Source organism: Cydia amplana, chromosome Z (genome assembly GCF_948474715.1).
Source record: "Cydia amplana chromosome Z, ilCydAmpl1.1, whole genome shotgun sequence".
NCBI lineage: Eukaryota > Metazoa > Arthropoda > Insecta > Lepidoptera > Tortricidae > Cydia > Cydia amplana.
In genome coordinates, this window is record NC_086096.1 from 25,723,734 (window position 1) to 25,741,717 (window position 17,984).

General features: G+C 41.2%; 2 protein-coding genes across 5 annotated transcripts in view; one reads left to right on the forward strand and one right to left on the reverse strand.

Annotated features, from left to right (window-relative positions):
• LOC134661674 (GTPase-activating protein) overlaps positions 1 to 17,984 on the reverse strand; it is a 360,962-nt gene that overhangs the window by 239,325 nt on the left and 103,653 nt on the right. The window lies entirely within an intron of this gene.
• The window catches only part of LOC134661673 (mediator of RNA polymerase II transcription subunit 12-like), a 33,959-nt gene that overhangs the window by 3,463 nt on the left and 12,512 nt on the right, over positions 1 to 17,984 (forward strand). For 3 of the 4 annotated variants that reach the window (XM_063517826.1, XM_063517830.1, XM_063517829.1), the window contains exons 8-29: positions 91 to 272; positions 366 to 823; positions 905 to 1,054; positions 1,138 to 1,225; positions 1,306 to 1,445; positions 1,710 to 1,869; positions 6,525 to 6,632; positions 7,307 to 7,432; positions 8,693 to 8,835; positions 10,290 to 10,426; positions 10,778 to 10,860; positions 11,256 to 11,462; positions 11,592 to 11,704; positions 12,095 to 12,277; positions 12,385 to 12,529; positions 12,607 to 12,796; positions 12,975 to 13,066; positions 13,140 to 13,248; positions 13,638 to 13,858; positions 14,628 to 14,807; positions 15,701 to 15,841; positions 16,738 to 16,858. In XM_063517826.1, the coding sequence (XP_063373896.1) occupies positions 91 to 272; positions 366 to 823; positions 905 to 1,054; positions 1,138 to 1,225; positions 1,306 to 1,445; positions 1,710 to 1,869; positions 6,525 to 6,632; positions 7,307 to 7,432; positions 8,693 to 8,835; positions 10,290 to 10,426; positions 10,778 to 10,860; positions 11,256 to 11,462; positions 11,592 to 11,704; positions 12,095 to 12,277; positions 12,385 to 12,529; positions 12,607 to 12,796; positions 12,975 to 13,066; positions 13,140 to 13,248; positions 13,638 to 13,858; positions 14,628 to 14,807; positions 15,701 to 15,841; positions 16,738 to 16,858 (3,477 nt within the window). The remainder of the gene's footprint in view (positions 1 to 90; positions 273 to 365; positions 824 to 904; positions 1,055 to 1,137; positions 1,226 to 1,305; positions 1,446 to 1,709; positions 1,870 to 6,524; positions 6,633 to 7,306; positions 7,433 to 8,692; positions 8,836 to 10,289; positions 10,427 to 10,777; positions 10,861 to 11,255; positions 11,463 to 11,591; positions 11,705 to 12,094; positions 12,278 to 12,384; positions 12,530 to 12,606; positions 12,797 to 12,974; positions 13,067 to 13,139; positions 13,249 to 13,637; positions 13,859 to 14,627; positions 14,808 to 15,700; positions 15,842 to 16,737; positions 16,859 to 17,984) is intronic. The other variant, XM_063517827.1, reaches the window with a different exon arrangement.

The following is a 17,984-nucleotide window of genomic DNA, read 5'->3' on the forward strand; positions in this document are numbered from 1 at the left end:
ATCAAATCCTTAAACACATACTACCTTTCAGTTACTCGTAAAAGTAAATCACAGAAATGCAAAATTTATTTTCCAACTATTATTTTGTAGGCTTTTTCTTCCATTGGCATTACAACACATGAGCGAGTTCGTGTTCTGCGAAGGCCTGTCGAGGCGGCTGGCGACCACTTGTGCCAAGAAAGCGGCCGCCATCTGTTCCGTGTTGTCTGATAGCACGATACGCACACTCAACCAACCTTTGGCTTTTTCGAAAAACACAGACAGATCAGGAGGTAAGGTTTTAATATAATTGTAGTACATTTTAGGCGGTCTAGTTTCATTATATACGTATTACCTATGTACTTTACTCTATAAATTAATTTCAGATCCACTCAGATCAATGTCTCCGGCCACAGAACAAGGCATTAACGAACTGAAACCAATGTTATCACAAATGAAGCGTTCGGGAACGCCGGCGGAACACAGCCAGGGTTCTCTTAGTACCAATCACTCCTCGTTGGGGACACCCAACCCTCACTCACTGGGTACACCCAATCCTTTAGGCACGCCCAATCCGACGCAGGGAATTGACGTCAAAGAAGAATACAATAGGCCCATAAAGGAGGAATACAATAGACCTATAAAAGAAGAATACAACAGACCTATAAAGGAGGAATATAGTAGACCTATAAAGGAAGAAAACGGCTCGCCTATACGAGATACGAAAACCACTCTAACGGCGGTCATCACCGCAGCGCTCAACCCGATCCAAGTGGGGTTCGGCGAGGTCATGACCTGCCCGTACCACAGGGACGTCATCATTCAACTCGCGGCGATCTTACAGGTACACGCTTTTGCTAGGTACCTGTACTTATACCTAACAATACACAGAGTAAGCTAATGCTAATTTAATTGAGTTTTGCAGATAATTTGCGTAGAATGTCCCACGGCTATGGTATGGTCGGGCTGTGGTTCATCCCTGCAGGGGTCGCCCCTGGACTTGCTGCCGCTGCCGCCGTCCGCTCTGCCTATGCCCCATATGGACTCTGAAATTACTGAAGACCACAGGAAAATGGTATCTACAAACGGATGTTTATTACTTAATGTGTCCTGTATCTTTTACTCTTTAATATGATTGCTTTTTATTTTGCCTTAAAGGTTTATGAAGCTGAACAGAAAATTGCCGCAAGAAGCAAAAAGGCAGAAAGCAAATGGTGTACTGATAAATGGCAAACCAGCTCTCAAGGTATTTTCAGAACATAAACTTTTTGCTTTGATAGATGTTATTGTACCGTGTTATTAATGTGCATCGGTCGTGATCTGTAGCGCGCGTGCTGGCCGTGCTGGAGGCCTTGGACCGGCACTGCTTCGACCGCGTGGACCCCAACAATAATCTGGACACGCTCTACAAGGAGGTGTTCGCTCATTGCACGCCGCCCTCCAAGGACACTGACATCAAGGACCCAGTAAGTTTACCTGAATACAGTTTAAACCTTATAATCGCTTCAACTAGTTTTTGTAACACGCAATAGTAAACCTTATTGGTATGGATGGTTCATTTAAACCCATACCTATCTAGTAAAATACCGTAGCAAGCCATAATAATTTAAATAGCACCTACAAGGCTAGAGCTCATCACACATAGGTGCTCTCGACCCAACTAGTTTCTCTGTCTACTCTATCTGCTTGCAACAGACGGGCTAGTCTGAAAGGTGTCCTGTGATGTGCAGGAGTGGGCGTGTTCGTACGCGGTGGTGCGCGTGCTGTGCGAGTGGGCCGTGTGCGGCGCGCGCTGGGGCGAGCACCGCGCCATGGCCGCCGCCGCGCTGCTCGACAAGCGGCAGCAGCAGCTGCTGCATCAGCACCACGACCATCATGCACACGCCACCGGTCAGTTGCCACGTATATGGTCAAGCAAATCTTGTTAGTAGAAAAAGGCACGAAATTCAAATTTTCTATGGGACGATATCCCTTCGCGCTTACAAATTTTCAAATTTGCCGCCTTTTTCTACTGACAAGATTTGCTTGACCATCTGTACATATACGTTTAGCCAAACGCAAAACTTACTATTACAAAGCGTATCGTGGAGTCAATTTTACAGCTGACCTAAGCAAGGTGATTCTTGAAGTAGGTCAGCTGTAAAAAAATCTCTCTGATCTTCATTTTATATTTAAATTAAACCAACTTTTTAATACTTAAGGCAACCATTACAGTTACATTATATATAAACAAAGCTTTCTTTTGATATAATACATAAATAAATAACAAAAAAAGGTAAAAATATATTACTGTCCGTACGCAATTTAACTAAATGTGTCAATGTGAATATTATCTATCATTTATTTCGTATCTTAAATAAATAACAGATGAGGGTATATATTTCTTATAACGTATCTTAGACATTGATGTAGCATAAAGAACTGGATACCCAATCAGCCGCCAAAAATGGACCCACAAAAGTAATGTCAATACAGATCATGCATTACTTTTTCGTTTAGTCTTGTTTGAAACGCTCAAATGTGAAGTTGTCAACAATTACGAAATGTACCGTTAAAATATGTAAAAATAACAATGATAAAACAAGGAAAAAGGATGGAATGTATTTCTTTCGGTTAGTTCTTTGGATAGCATTACATAATTTATGTAATCTGGTGGTAATTTTATGGTTTTGAATAAATGAATTTGTTAGTACCAAAGAAGGGATGTCAAGGAACAAAAATCTAATGAGTCGATGTGAGGTCAATATTTTTTTTATTTTATATGGAATTTATAAGGAATAATATTATGTTTAAATTCAAGATTTCCAAGAAAACCTATACGTGCAAAGTGGACTGCTATTTAATTATAGCAAGAGATAGGGGTGATGCAGTTTTAAACAAGGCAAAACGGCACTTGTGTGTTCGGCCCATTTCCCTGTTTCCGACATATACACCACCAATAAGGGCTTATATCGACTAACTGTAAATGCTAAACCTGTCTGAACACAGTGACAACCACAGGATTTTTTTTATACTTTTAGACTTTATAAAAAAAATCCAATCAGTACCTAAATGTCCCCGTGCACCCGTGCTATGAGTAAATGTAGATCTTAAATACACAGTTATTTAATAAGTAGAATTTATTTCAAGGAAATTAGTATTTAAAAATTTGTTTGAATTTGAACCACGAATTAATTTTATTTGAGCTCCCGATTAAATTAAATTTGTTTTATTTATTACTTCAATTGGTTTTCCTGTACAGTAATACATATTAAAGTGTACCAAAGTGACTCCATTCGCTCATTATTCTCGTTTGACGTTGTTTGACGTAAATACGTTACGTTTAGTGCCATCGGACTAAAATTTTTAACAGTGTTGGTACTTATCTTTGCAAATTTGACACTTAATGCTTACGACATTAAGCTCTTTTCTGTACGAAACATTTATCTTGACTCAAAATTTACGTAAGCGTTTTTATCATCAATGCAAATGGTGCGAAACGTCATTGGGATTCACATTTCTTGACGTTTTTGTTCTGCTTTGTGTGTCTATTTCTTTTATATTAAGTCAGTGATCTTAGACCATAACGCCAGTGTCTCCACACAAGGTCATCAGAGTGCGGTGCAATTTATGTTAAATGAGGAATTATAGATTTTGTATTTATCATGATTCATGTACATATTTGCGAATGTCATTTGAGACTCTAAATATGACCGTTATTATTATTTTGCGCATTTGCGAGCAAGCGAATGAATATGCCAATTATTTTATGTTAAGCAGGATGCTATGCGAATTTATTATAGGCACTAACAATTGCCTGCTTTACGATGCAACATATGTATACATATCCATGTTAATCTTCTGTCTGCGAATTATTTACCAATCTTTATAATCTCGTCACAAAATAGATAGAGACTGTTACTGACTGACTGTTGTATTAGAACAAATTAAATTATTTTCAAAAAATATTTTAATTTGTTTTTGTTTCAAGTAGAAACACTACTTTATAAATTATATAATATTTATAAACTACACTAATTATAAACTGAAATAAATTTCATATACTAAGAATAAGTAACTAAGGCCTCCAGTGCTCTTGGTGACTTTTTCTTAGTATGTATATGACAATTATTTTAGTAGATAGACTGAACAAGTAGCTCTCTGTCAATTTTTTTTACACTTTTATTGCTGACTGTACTTCCTCTGCTATGCATCTTTATCAAGTACTCTTCACAAGGGCGTCGCCGTCGCCAGCTGATGGACTAGGGGGGGTGGGGGGGCACTTTATATGACAAGGGGAGGGGCATACATTTAGTTAATTCCCAGTGCATCATCAGATCATTTCCATGTATATTAGCGTAATTATTGCATTGTCATCAATATTAAGAAGAAGTTATATCAAAAATAATAGTCATAGGCAACATAGGTAATTACAAATGAATACAGGGGTGACCGGGAGAAATCCGAAAGTCTATGTAAGCATTCACGAGGCTAATGGAAGAGCCCATGGAGTCGATTTGTCACTTATTAGATAATATCTATATTATTAAGTATCTATAAGTATGCCAAGAATGCGTTTTTATGCGTCAGTGTGCGCATTCATTGCTATTCATTGATTTAAGTTAGGATTTAGTTGCTACAGCGAATTAATCATGCTTTGTAAGACAATACAATTATAATCATTACAAAGTTTTTGGTCTAAGCAGATTTTTTTAAAGAATCATATCAACATATATGTTTCTTTGAAAAATGTTTTTCTATAATTCTTTGTTAGTGTCATCATGCCTTTTTTACTATGGACGATGTTAATATGACCGAATTACTTGCCACATGCCTTATAATATATCCTGTACATTAAGATTTGAGCACACGAATGTTCACGCGAATGAAATCGTGGGTAGAAGCTATCTAAATGATGCTCCTACATACCTGCCGTACACTGCATGAAAACATTCACACAAACTAAGCTTAAAAGTTTCATAAATCCTATACGCTGTGGAACACTTACTTGATGAATTGTATTTTTTATCTGCTTGGCTGCGCAGTGAATAAACATCACGTCATAATTATGTCATATTGCACTTGCTCGTAACCTCTGTCATGATATTCAACAGTTACTGAACTCTATTATGGTTTTGCCAGCGTAGGCCAACTTTCTTGTGTGACGATCCATTGCCCTTGCAATCCATATGCTAAAATGCCCCTAACATCACGTTTTGGAGTCTGTTATCACGAATGTATGATTTGAGATATCTTTCAAAATCGTTCACTCACTTTGTTTATATATATATATATATATATATATATATATATATATTAGGGAACATCTTATACACAGATCAACCTAGCCCCAAACTAAGCAAAGCTTCTACTATAGGTGCTAGGGGACGATATAAATACTTATAATTAATAGGAGACCTCCATGACTCAGGAATAAATATTTGTGTTCATCACACAAATAAATTTCCTAACCGGATTCGAACCCGGGACCATCGGCTTCACAGGCAGGGTCACTACTCAATAGACCAGACCGGTCGTCAATTTAAAAAAAAACATACTATATACGCTCTACTCTACAGGAAGGTTGTTTTAAAAATAAATGATTCAGTTTATGCAGCTAATATGCGAAAATGATCCTAAATTACTAAGAAATATCTGGGAGACCGATATTCGCTCGGAAAACATATAAAAACTAAAAAATTAGCGTTTACCCAGAGATAAGACCTAGCTAGATCGATTTTTCGCCCCCGAAAACCTCCATATACCAAATCGTTACAGCCGTTTCCGAGATCATTGAAATAAATATATAAATAAATAAATAAGCAAGAATTGCTCGTTTAAAGGTATTAGATTTATGACAATCGGCATATACAGTCAACAGCAGAAGTAGCTAAGCAGAATAACACGTTCAGAATAATCTACACAGAACCTTATTCTCTTGACAGTAGAGTCCGTGTGTAGATCATTTTGAGCACTAGGCCCGCGTAGCTACTTCTGCTGCTGACTATATATTTAAATTGTAATGATAGCAAAAAATCGCAGTGTTTCATGAAACAAATAATGATTAATCGTATATCTTTCTATCAAATCTGTGCAGCATAAAGTGAATTGAATCTAATTATGTATGTAATATTAGTTTTTCTTAAATGTATGTAGATATGTTAAATACTGCAGAAACAAAAATTAAGCTAATTTATTCACTGAAAAAGCTTGAAACAAATGAGAGTATTCCTAAAGTTCTTAAATATATTTTTATAAAACTAGATTTAAATGAAAATTTTGTATCAAATGAAAAAAGTTTATTGTATAAATTTAGACATACAGTAAATCACGTCCCTGTGTCCTGATCTAGGAAACCCTGTGTTACAGGACCCAAAATCAAAGTTTTTTAGTTATCTCGTGGACAACACAGATATCACCAGCCTCATATTTCTATCCGTCTTAAACAACTTTCCCGGCTGACCCTGGCATCTGTAATGATGTACTATTCATGAATTCTTATATACTATTAGAAGATAAATGAAATATTGTTGTGTCAGTTATTAACATCTGTTGTCGTGTTTCAGGGTCCGACGACAAGGAGTCCGTTACGTCGGGCAATGGCCTTTACAACGGGCCTCCAATATTCCAAACGCTTTTATTACGATTCCTAGACTGCGACGCGCCTGTACTAGGTATCTAAATTACGTCTATATTGGGTCGCATAATAATTGATTGTCCTAATGTAATGTTACGCATAAAACTCATTTCGCATAATTGTTATTGTGCTAAAACTACCTACCCTACCCTGTTCTACACAACCTATGAAAAATATTTTCAAAAATACTTTCTCGCCAAAACGTCTATATTGGGTCGCATAATAATTGATTGTCCTAATGTAATGTTACGCATAAAACTCATTTCGCATAATTGTTATTGTGCTGAAACTACCTACCCTACCCTGTTCTACACAACCTATGCAAAATATTTTCGAAAATACTTTGTTTCAGCTGGAGAAAAATTATGCGAAAAGAAATTTATGCGTAACATTACATTAGGACAATCAATTATTATGCGACGAAATACGACCTCATCTAAATTATCTAAATAATTTCACTTTAATTATTTTATAATTTTGAAGTGTATACAAATTTGGCGAATGCGTGCCTAGCGCGCAATTTGCCAATCGCTCGCCCACTTCATGCGCGCTGCTAGTCATACTTTGCCATGCTTGCGAGCGGGATCATTCGCTTTTTACAAACTTGCGCATTATTGATGCGTTCGCCACACCTAGCCGCATGTTACTGTCGTTCAACTATATAATCTGTTGTTTTATTAGCCTGTGCCTTAAAATGTCGATGCTTTGCAGACGACAGTCCGAACGCGCCGCCGAGCAACCGGCAACAGTTCGCCAACCTGGTGCACCTGTTCGGCGAGCTTATTCGCCGCGACGTGTTCTCACACGACGCTTACATGTGCACGCTCATCTCGAGAGGTAACCTGACACTATGGGCACTTTGCCAGCATCATCCATCATGCCCGTAAACTATCATGTCAGGACAATAAGCTAGTTGACCGAATGATATGGAATTTTAAATGAAGTATGAAACAAGTTTGCCAAAACGATTCAAACACATTGTAAACATAATGCGCAATGTTTAACTTGTTGATTATTTAATGTACCTACACTTAAGAGCAATGCAAGAGTTATTTGTAAGTAAATTCGCAAAAAACAACCTTTTTACACAAGGTTTACGGCCACCAACATTTACGGTGTACAGTAAAGCCAAGCATTGTATTTTGATTATTCAAGCCGTTGTATGATTGGCGTGTGCATATGGTATACATATATACACTGTTTTTTTTTATATGTCCGTTAATGTCAAGCGTGCATTCCTGAGCTTAAATTAAGTAACTTTCTCAAAGACACCGGTATTATTCGAAATAACTCCATTTCGGAGATATTTAATAAATTATTTTTATCTGATAAGGCCCCTACGAGAGTGTACTCTTGCCTTAGGGCCTGTTTACATATTGATAAGTGTTTAATACGAGTTTATACATTTGCTGCTAAACGTAAGTACATACTCGTACTATCTCGGACGATCGATATTCGAAATGTCATTGATATTACAAACTTTTCAATTGTTTAGTAGAATAAATATAATGTGTTACAACCAGGGATGTTGCGAATATCCGCATCCGCATCCGCAACCGCGGAACTTCTGCATTATTTTCAACATCCGCATCTGCATCCGCATCCGCATAAATACGATGCGGATTTAATGCGGATGCGGATGTGGAACAGGGCGGTACAGGAACGTCTTAGCATCGGCGTAAGTGCTAGACTGCTAGGTAATTTAGTCATTAGCCAAAAAAACCTGTTAGAAATTAGCAGTCAAGCGTGAGTGGGACTTAATGTACGGAACCCTTGGAACGCGAGTCCGACTCGCACATGTCCGGTTTTTTGAAATAAAAATTACTAAAATGTAATATTTGACGTTTTTTATGTACCTATCTTGACATCCGCATCCGCGGATGTGAGCCTCTAAAAATCCGCATCCGCGGATGTCAAAAAATCGGCATCCGCAACATCGCTGGTTACAACAGCGCTCAATTACTTATTACGAACAAAAATTAAAATTAACTATGCCATTCAGTTTCCTTAAATGTAGGCAGTTTCCTTAGCAGTACTTCAAAGTTAACGGAGTTAAAAACGACCCCTTGTATATAAAGATGTATGTATGTATGGCAGGCGACCTGATCTCCCCGACGGAGCCCACGTCCTCGGGCAGCAGCAGCAGCGGCGGCACCGCGGCGCCCGCCACCGGCGGCAGCGCCTCGCACAACATGGACGACGACACATTCGAGGGCATCGACCTCAAGCCCAAGATGGAGGTACCCACACCACACACCACACGGGATCGTTACGCCATTTAGGGTCCTAGCTCAATAGGGATGATGACACATGTTGAATTTTATAACAAAATCTAGTTAAATAGATAGCAAACGAGCTATTTATCACAATAATGTGGATATTAAAACAAAATATTGAAAAATTACAAAAATACAGGACCTGAAAGTTTCAAAATTATAGTTTTTTTTAACTTCCAAAAACGATAAAAGTAAGGGTACCATTCGATTCATTACATTTCATCCAAAAAAATATTGTATTGCAACTATATACATAAACGCAATATTTCACCGACAAAACCGCAATTTTCTTGTTTTGTCCATACTAGAAGATGGGCTCCCAGAGAGCTTAACGTCACGGCCCTTTATCGTTTTGTATGAAGCGTTCCGCGAGTGAAGTGCGACTGTCGGACTTTGACTACAATTTGTGACTTTTGTGTTACTTTAATGCAATGGGACCCATATAGACATTTGATCCTAAAAACAAACCCGATCGATTGATACCATAAATGAAAATTAGTCATGTAGCCTATTGGTTGTTACATACTTATGCTATGAGTGGCCAATTTAGCTAGGACCCTAAATGGCGTACGGAGCGTGACTGTACTTCTACTCGTGTCATAAGTATAAGTACAGGCTGGATGACAGAGTGATTTACGTTTTGACTTGCACTGCTCAGGAAAATAATACATTACCGTCTTAGCAAATATTATTACTAGGAATAAATATCACTGATCACTCGTTATTTTATTACCTGATATTACACATAACAATTAAGTATGACTTTATTTAACGGTTCAATCTTGATATTCAGCCTCCAGGTATCTTCTCTTTTTTAGTGTAAAATGTAGGTTTGGCTTTCACATTTTATCCAATCCGCTCGGAATCGAAGGACGTTCTTTAAAGAAAATTAAATCGATATCGGTGTCGCCGATAGCGAAGGTAGTGTGTTGGATTTCGCCTCCGATGTATCGTACCGGAGAATGTAAAACAGCTAGATTCGGACCACGCTAAGTTTTTCTTCCTAGTGTCACGTCATGTATGCCGTTTCTATGAGATATACATATAATATGAATTTGCTTCCAAGTCACTGCAAGTTATCGTGGTCGGAGTGTAAAGGGACCCACTGATTAACAGTCCGCCGGACGATATCGGCCTGTCAGTTAGAACAAAAAGTTGACAGTTCCGAACAACTGACAAGCCGATATCGTCCGGCGGACTGGTTATCAGGCAGTGGGTATCAGGCAGTATTCAGTGGGCCCCTTAACACTGTACAGCTCTGCCTGCCGTACAATACTTCTCTTGGTCTCGACATTAATTACAGTAATCTTATTTAGATCATTTGTAGTAATCGTCGTTATATATGAGCGTGTCACGCGATTTCTTCAGCTGAAGTTTTCATACAATTACCTTTAACAATAATTTCCTTTCCTCTCCAGGAACAGGCGCGAATGGATATGGACGGTTCGAAAATAGACGACGAACTCCATATGCTGCTGCAAAATATCAAAGAAGATCAACAAAATTCCATGGATGCGCCTGACAGTCCCAAGGATCCCGGAGAGTCGTCACACAGGTTCGCTTTTATTTATTTGCGCTATCTGATAATGCAGTTTGTTTTAATAAAACTTGACCACCGGTCTGGCCTAGTCGGTAGTGACTCTGCCTATGAAGCCGATGGTCCAGTGTTCGAATCCTGGTAAGAGCTTTTATTTGTGTTATGAGCACAGATATTTCTTCCTGAGTCATGGGTGTTTTCTGTTTAATTAAGTACATGTTTATGTATTATTTATATCGTTTGTCTGAGTAGGTACGTAGTTGTGTTGTGGACAAGCCTGCTCGAGTTTACTTACTTACTTAGTCATTTGTGTAAAAATGTCCTAATATTTATTTATAATGTGATATTAATATATTGCGATTTTCACAGCGTAAACTCTCCCATGATGGGCTCGAGCAGCATGAGCATACCTGGCATGAACTCGATGGGAATGGGTCCCATGTCCGTGTCAGGTAATTTATTTGTATTTTTTTAAGAATAGTGACCTGCCTGGTTAACGTATTGTAAATTAACTTCAATACTAAATAGTTGTTTTTTTTATATGGTAGCAATCACATACCTTTCTAAGTGGATCGTCTAATCGAACTTACATTGCCGGCCGACGCTACTACACACCAATTTTTAAAATATGTCGCAATAAACAAACTAAATCGAATCGAATCATGCTTACAGATAATATTAATACGTAATACGTTATACGCAGCGATTTATTCGCTGGTTACGCGTCATAACGTCCCTCAGACATCGTTGGTATTCTTATGAATCGCGTTTCTGTGACGTGTATTTAGATAATATGTGCGTGGTTGCGCGACGTTGAGAGCCGCAGTACAGTTGTGATGTCGGTCAGGCATGCGCACGGGGTCGGCGGGCGAGTCGTCCGGCAGCACGGCGCCGGCGGCGGCGTCGCGGCACTACAGCTACACCATGCACTTCCCGCTGCCGCCCGCCGAGCCCGACCACACGCCGCACGACGCCAACCAGCGCCACATCCTGCTGCACGGCGTCGGCCGCCAGCGCGACGACGCCAAGCATCTAGTCAAGAAGATGACCAAAGGTAACGACATACATTTCATTACTGATCACTGCAATAACATTTTTATGGCCGTTTACTATATAATAAAACACACACTAATAATAAGAGGCTGATCCCTTTACACATTAACGAGACACATTCTTGTTTCAGAAATATGCAAATTATTTTCAAAGAAATTCTCAATCGACGTGGCCGAGGGCGGCAAAGTGAAGAAACACGCTCGGAGCGAGTTCAACTTCGAAGCCGTTACACAAAAATTTCAAGTTCGTATATTTTCCTAAAGTCCTGTCGATATCAACACTTGACAGTAATTAGTGACCAATTCGTGCGATGACAGGTCTTACAATGCCACGATTGGGGCTGCTCGCGCGAAGACGATTCCAGCGTATGTTGCAAAACTTGCTTACTATTTCTACGTTTCGTTCTTCGCTGTCCTTTAATGGTGTTGCTATTTACTCGAAATGATATTAATTATATGGTTGTTCCTCGTTATCCCCGCATAAATACGAGCCTCCGACACCGCCTTTACGAGGTATAACTTACGCCTCCGGTGTCAGGTGGGTCACAATTTCCTCTATTGGATTTCCGCTTGTAAATGTTGTGACGGCAAAGGCGTCCGGGCCGGGTCGGTGTAAGAGACGGGTGTGTTGTAGGCGATGTCGATGTACGAGCAAGGCGCGGTGTCGTGGGCGGTGGGCGGCGCGGTGTGCGAGGCGCTGGCGGCCTACGCCGCGGGCGCCACCACCTACCTGCCGCAGCCCGAGCACGTCGCCTTCGCTCTCGACCTCATGGAGATAGCGCTTAATGTGCATGGTCTTATTGAGACCTGTATACAGGTAACATTATCATTTATGGCGGTATCAGCTGCGCCGCTCGATACCTGTTATTATCAAATTAGATTGCCTTGTGGTTCATTTAGTAAGCGTTCCTGTGTATGTGTCAGATTTTGAAAGAGCTGTCAGAGGTGGAAGGTGCGCTGATAGCACGCGGCGCGCCGAGCACCGGGCTCGCGGCGCCGCGGGCGTACACCTCGGCGCTGGCGCTGTACACGGTCGGCGCTCTCCGGAGATACCACTCCTGCTTGCTGTGTGAGTGCCTTTAAATATGGCGTAAAAATACAAGTTATAAAATGAACCTGCCCGTGATGATGTGTGTCGTTATGCAGTGTGCGTAGAGCAGACGTCGGCGGTGTTCGAGCAGCTGTGCCGGCTGGTGAAGTGCGTGGTGAACCCGGGCGACTGCGGCTCCGCGGAGCGCTGCGTGCTGGCGCAGCTGCACGACCTGTACAAGGCGGCCGCGCACCTCTGCCACGCGCCGCACGCCGACACCTTCGCCAACGCCTACCCCAAGATCAAGTCAGTATCCGGCACCTAATTATAACATCAAAAGAGATTGTAGGGAATGCTAGTCTTAAAACCCCGTTTCCCTTATGTAGTTTTGTTGAGGGACTCGGGGCGATGGTATTGCCATATGTCAAGGTTTATCGCATAACGACTTTTTGATTAATTAATCATTCGTGTCGATATGTTTTAGGCAAGCACTGTACTCGCCGCTGCAACCGACTCCCTCGAGCTACGTCTACAACCCACAGTTCCTCAGCGAGTTCTTCGCCAACCCACGCAAGGGTACGCACGAACCTTTTTTCACACACCTTTTGTTAGATGACTATACTATGATTGAAAAAAAAACAACTTTCAGGTAAACTAGAAATGTGTTGGGCGCGGCAAGTGGGTGAGTCGGCGGCCAACAGGTATAGCTTCGTGTGCTCGGCCATGCTGGCTGTGTGCCGCGAAGTTGACAACGACAGGTGAGCTGAGCGTTATTCTCATTTTCTTCCGTGTTTGCTGAGAATAAACATGATTTACACTTTGAAAGTACCTATCCTTAAATTTATTAACGAATGTATAAATGTGACTAAAATACCTCAAAATCTTTAAATATGATTTTCATTGGGGGGTTAAGTACGGTCGAGTAAATTGAAAGTTGTCCTTCCGTTTCCGCCCCTCCTCACCAACTTAAACTCCATTGCAGTGCGTAAGGTCACGTTAGTTACGTACGTACACTCGCCTGTGTCATTCTAAGTACGTACGCCTACTTTAAACCGCCGTGCTAATTCGGCAACCATCCAACATGTTTGAATTTTGCTCGTCGGCCGCCTCGGCTCGTACGTCTATCACCCCCTTTACATGTGTGCAGAGTGAACGAGCTGGGCGTGCTATGCGCGGAGATGACGGCGTGGTGCAGCGGGCTGGCGGCCGAGTGGGTGGGCGCGCTGGTGGCGCTGTGCGGCGCGCAGCACTACCCCGCCGCGCCGCACGCCGCGCCGCCGCCGCTCTACCCCGACCTGCTGCACCACCGCGACCTGCACGACGCCGCCGCGCACGATGCGCTCGCCGTCTTCACCTGCATATTAGTCGGTCAGTATCACGACCTTGTGGCTTGTACACACGTCCGTGCCATATTTTTTATGCTTGGGCCACGAAACGTACGCTCCTTAGGTGGACCGTGGACGCTCGATGCTGACGCCGACCGCCATACATTTATTTTGGGCTCTGTTCTAAGGCGCTCAAAGGCTCTCCTAAGCTCAAAATTTACCCAACGTGTATTGTGCCGCGCAGCACTCAACTGTACAGCGCTCACTTTGACAAGTCAATTATTGTAATGCCGAACAAGAGATTTGACATACTATTGAATTCTGCTTTAGCAAATTTCTATACATCAGCAGTAAGATTGCGGTGTAATACTACTATTTTCCTGCTGCTTCATCTTCCTCGCTTTTCCCGGCATTTTGCCACGGCTCATTCCGAGCCTGAGGTCCGCTTGGCAACCAATCCCAGTAATTGGCGTGGGCACTAGTTTTTACGAAAGCGACTGCCATCTGACCTTCCAAGCCAGAGAGTAAACTAGGCCCGTATTGGGATTAGTCCGGCTTCCTCGCGATGTTTTCCTTCACCGAAAAGCGACTGGTAAATATCAAATGATATTTCGCACATAAGTTCCGAAAAACTCATTGGTACGAGCCGGGGTTCGAACCCGCGACCTCCGGATTGCAAGTCACACGCTCTTACCGTTAGGCCACCAGCGCTTTTTTAATTATTTTCCTGCTGCTTGCACATGTAAAATTTTTTTTGTCGTAGTTATTTGTATAAAATTGAATAAGGATATAGAGATTACATTTGATTGCAGCGCGGCACTGTTTCTCCCTGGAGGATTTCGTGCGGCACGCGGCCCTGCCGTCGCTGGTGAAGGCGTGCGGCGGCGGCGCGGCCGGCAACCCCGCCAACGCGCCCTCGCCCGACACCGGCGCGCGCCTCACCTGCCACCTGCTGCTGCGACTCTTCAAGACCATCGACACGCCTCAGCCAGGTGACGAGCCCCTTCACAGACGTTGCAGAAATCAAGCTCTTGGGAAGAACGTGTTATCTGATCGAAGGATTACCACGTATGCGTTGGAGACTTTGCCACATGTCTTCACGTTCAAACTTTACGCCAAGAAGCGGAAGTATCTCATGCTGCGTACAATTCATGCCCGCCAAGAATAGTAGATTACTACAAAGGTCGTGAAGTAAGAGTTTGCCGACCGAATAGAATAGATACCGGATAATTATGATGCCGGCAACTCCTTACTTCACGGCCTCTGTAGTAATGTACTATTATAGGCGTAGTGGCAGAATGTCAGTACGAACCATAAAGCAAATACTGCCTATAGTTTTATTTTGATGGGACTAATCCCAATAAGGCCTATAGTTTACCCTCTGGGTTGGAAGGTCACATATTATTATAGTTATTAGTTACATATTATGTATTAGCAGTCAGTTACCTTAAGTCAGTCGGATTATCATTCATTACCTAACAAGTGCTATAATATAATGAATGAATGCTTAAGTTATCTCATATAGACTCGTATCGTACTAACCTGTATACTTGTCCATGTTGTATCTCCAATCCACTCTATGTATAGGTATAGACATGTTTGATTGTGTTGTTAACCACACACTTCCCTATTATAATATAGGGGTGGTTGTAGTAGACCCGGCCTACTCACCGTAAGTGTAAGGCCTGAGTGGACGCTCGAAGCGGAGCGTTCAGCGGGGCGTGCAGCGTGGCGTCGGGCTCACAAGTCATTTGAGCAGCGTGCACTAAGGCCGCTTCTATACGCTTGCATTTGTTTAACATGCACGCCGCACGCCCCGCCCCGCTGCACGCCCAACTCGAGCGTCCACTCAGGCCTTACACTAAGATGGCATGTGTCGTGGCAGGGTTGTACTCTGTGTCGACGTCGCCGGGGCCGGGCGGCGGCGCGGCGGGCGTGCGGCTCTCCTGCGACCGGCACCTGCTGGCCGCCGCGCACAAGAACATCGGCGTGGGGCCCGTGCTCGCCACTCTCAAGGCTATACTCAGTAAGTGCATGAAACCTCATTTAAACACCTCTATTTTTTTTTATGGTATAATGTAACCTAATTGAAATGCATAAGTGTCTATTAGAACATCTAAACCGTATCGCATTTTTTGGGTTTAGAAAAGTAAATGAGAGTTAAATCTATCTAAGCTCCACTAACCCGAGGTTAACCGGTTAAACCTGAAGTTACCATGGTTACCATTAGAATTTGACAGTGGGTTAACTGTTTAACCGGTTAACCCCGGGTTAGTGGGATGGAATTGGATGGAATTAATATTGCGAATTTTTAAACTTCATGCCTATGTGAACCTTTAACGGAATAAAAATTGCGTAAATATTCCTGGAACCTTAATTTTAGGCATGTAACGATACCGATACGATATATCAGCCGATATAATCGGCAGGCCGATTTAAATACTCCCGATATCATAACAAAATGTAAACAACCCACAGTAAGGTATTTTATTGGGCAAGAATATTCTTCACCTCAATTTTAACTTGATGTGTCAAAACTTACGTAAGTTTTACTACGATATATTACTTACTCAATGTAACAGTGAAGCTGCTATAATCGTGCTATTTTGCTAATAGGAATATATTTTTCTTTATTTTTATTTTTCAGTTTTTACACTTCTTAAAATCGAGTGTCTATTAAACATAAGTATGTTTTATGCATATAAAGGATATAATTCTTTATTTATTTGATTTATTAACTAACTACCAGGCTATCGATATCGGTATCGGTATCGCCGATTATTTACTTTAAATATCGGTATCTGTATCGTATCGGCAAAATCATGTATCGTTACATCCCTACAGTTAATTTTAAAATATGTAGAACTTGAATTTCGCTTTATGTAAAAAAGGAATCTGTAAATACAAATGCATGTATGTTAGTGGTGGGCGATTCAACGGCGCGTGACAACGGCAAGTCGGGCGGCAAGAAGTCGTGCGAGCTCTCGCACATACTGGGCACGAGCGACGCGGCGCCCGCCGACGCGCAACTCGACCTCATATCGTAAGTCAACACTCACACACTCTACTAGTCTACTACACTATACTAATACATCAACTCGTTACGTTACATACGTACCATTTTCAATATTGTATTTCTTACGTGCTGTCAAAGATTCACTGATTATGTAAGATGTAAAGTCTAAAGTCAATTTCGTTCTTCGAATTTGGTAGCAATACGGGATGACGCTGTACGCAAATTTATTTGTGTTCGTTACATATATACATTATGCGGTAACTTTCGTTGACACTCGACAATTCAGTAACCACAAAACATATGGCACAGTACACCACCATCTGTTTCGGCTGTCAAACAAGACGCACGTTTTTTCCTAAATCGGTTCAGCTGTTTAAGCGTGAAGAGGTAACAACAGACAGAGATACGTTCTCAATCAAAAGGTACCACATTGTCGCTTGCCATAAGGATGCTCTGACAGGTTTTTTGTACAAACCAAGATACAAGCAAATTTCGTCTTTATGGTAAGCGACAAAGTGGTACCTTTTGATAGAGAACGTCACGTCACATGCATATTTAAGTACGTATACGTTTTAAACAAACACGTTTATATCTCCAGATATAACCGTGTCGACTTTTTTCTAAGAGTTAAGTCATTAAATTAGTAGGTTGTTAATTTCCGAAGGAAGCAAAATGGCACATTGAATCCTAAGCGATGCTAAGGATTCTACAATAACGACAGATGGCATTTCGGCGCGTTTGGCCATTGATAGTGTGGCACTAATTGACACTTAGATAAATTTTGTCATCACAATCAACGATCCGCGCCGCAATCAAATGTAAGAAATATTCTAAACCATTATATCCTAGCCTCAAATATGTTGACGTAAACATAAAGTAAAAGTAACCTATGTTCCATGTAAACTCGATAAAAATGTAGTGTTACATCTTATGTTTATATGATACATTTTTGATTAAATTTTGCTTTAAATATTTGTGGCCAGGACTTCCTAGGTCAACTTAAAAGTATGTCCGTTCCGTAGTTTGTATTCAAAATATTTAAGTTGTTTTTATTAAAATCAACCGTCAAAGATGTTTTCCTATGTGTTAACACATTTACAGGGTCTGAAGCATACTGCTGAAATAATGATATTCAGAAAAAGTAGCCATATAT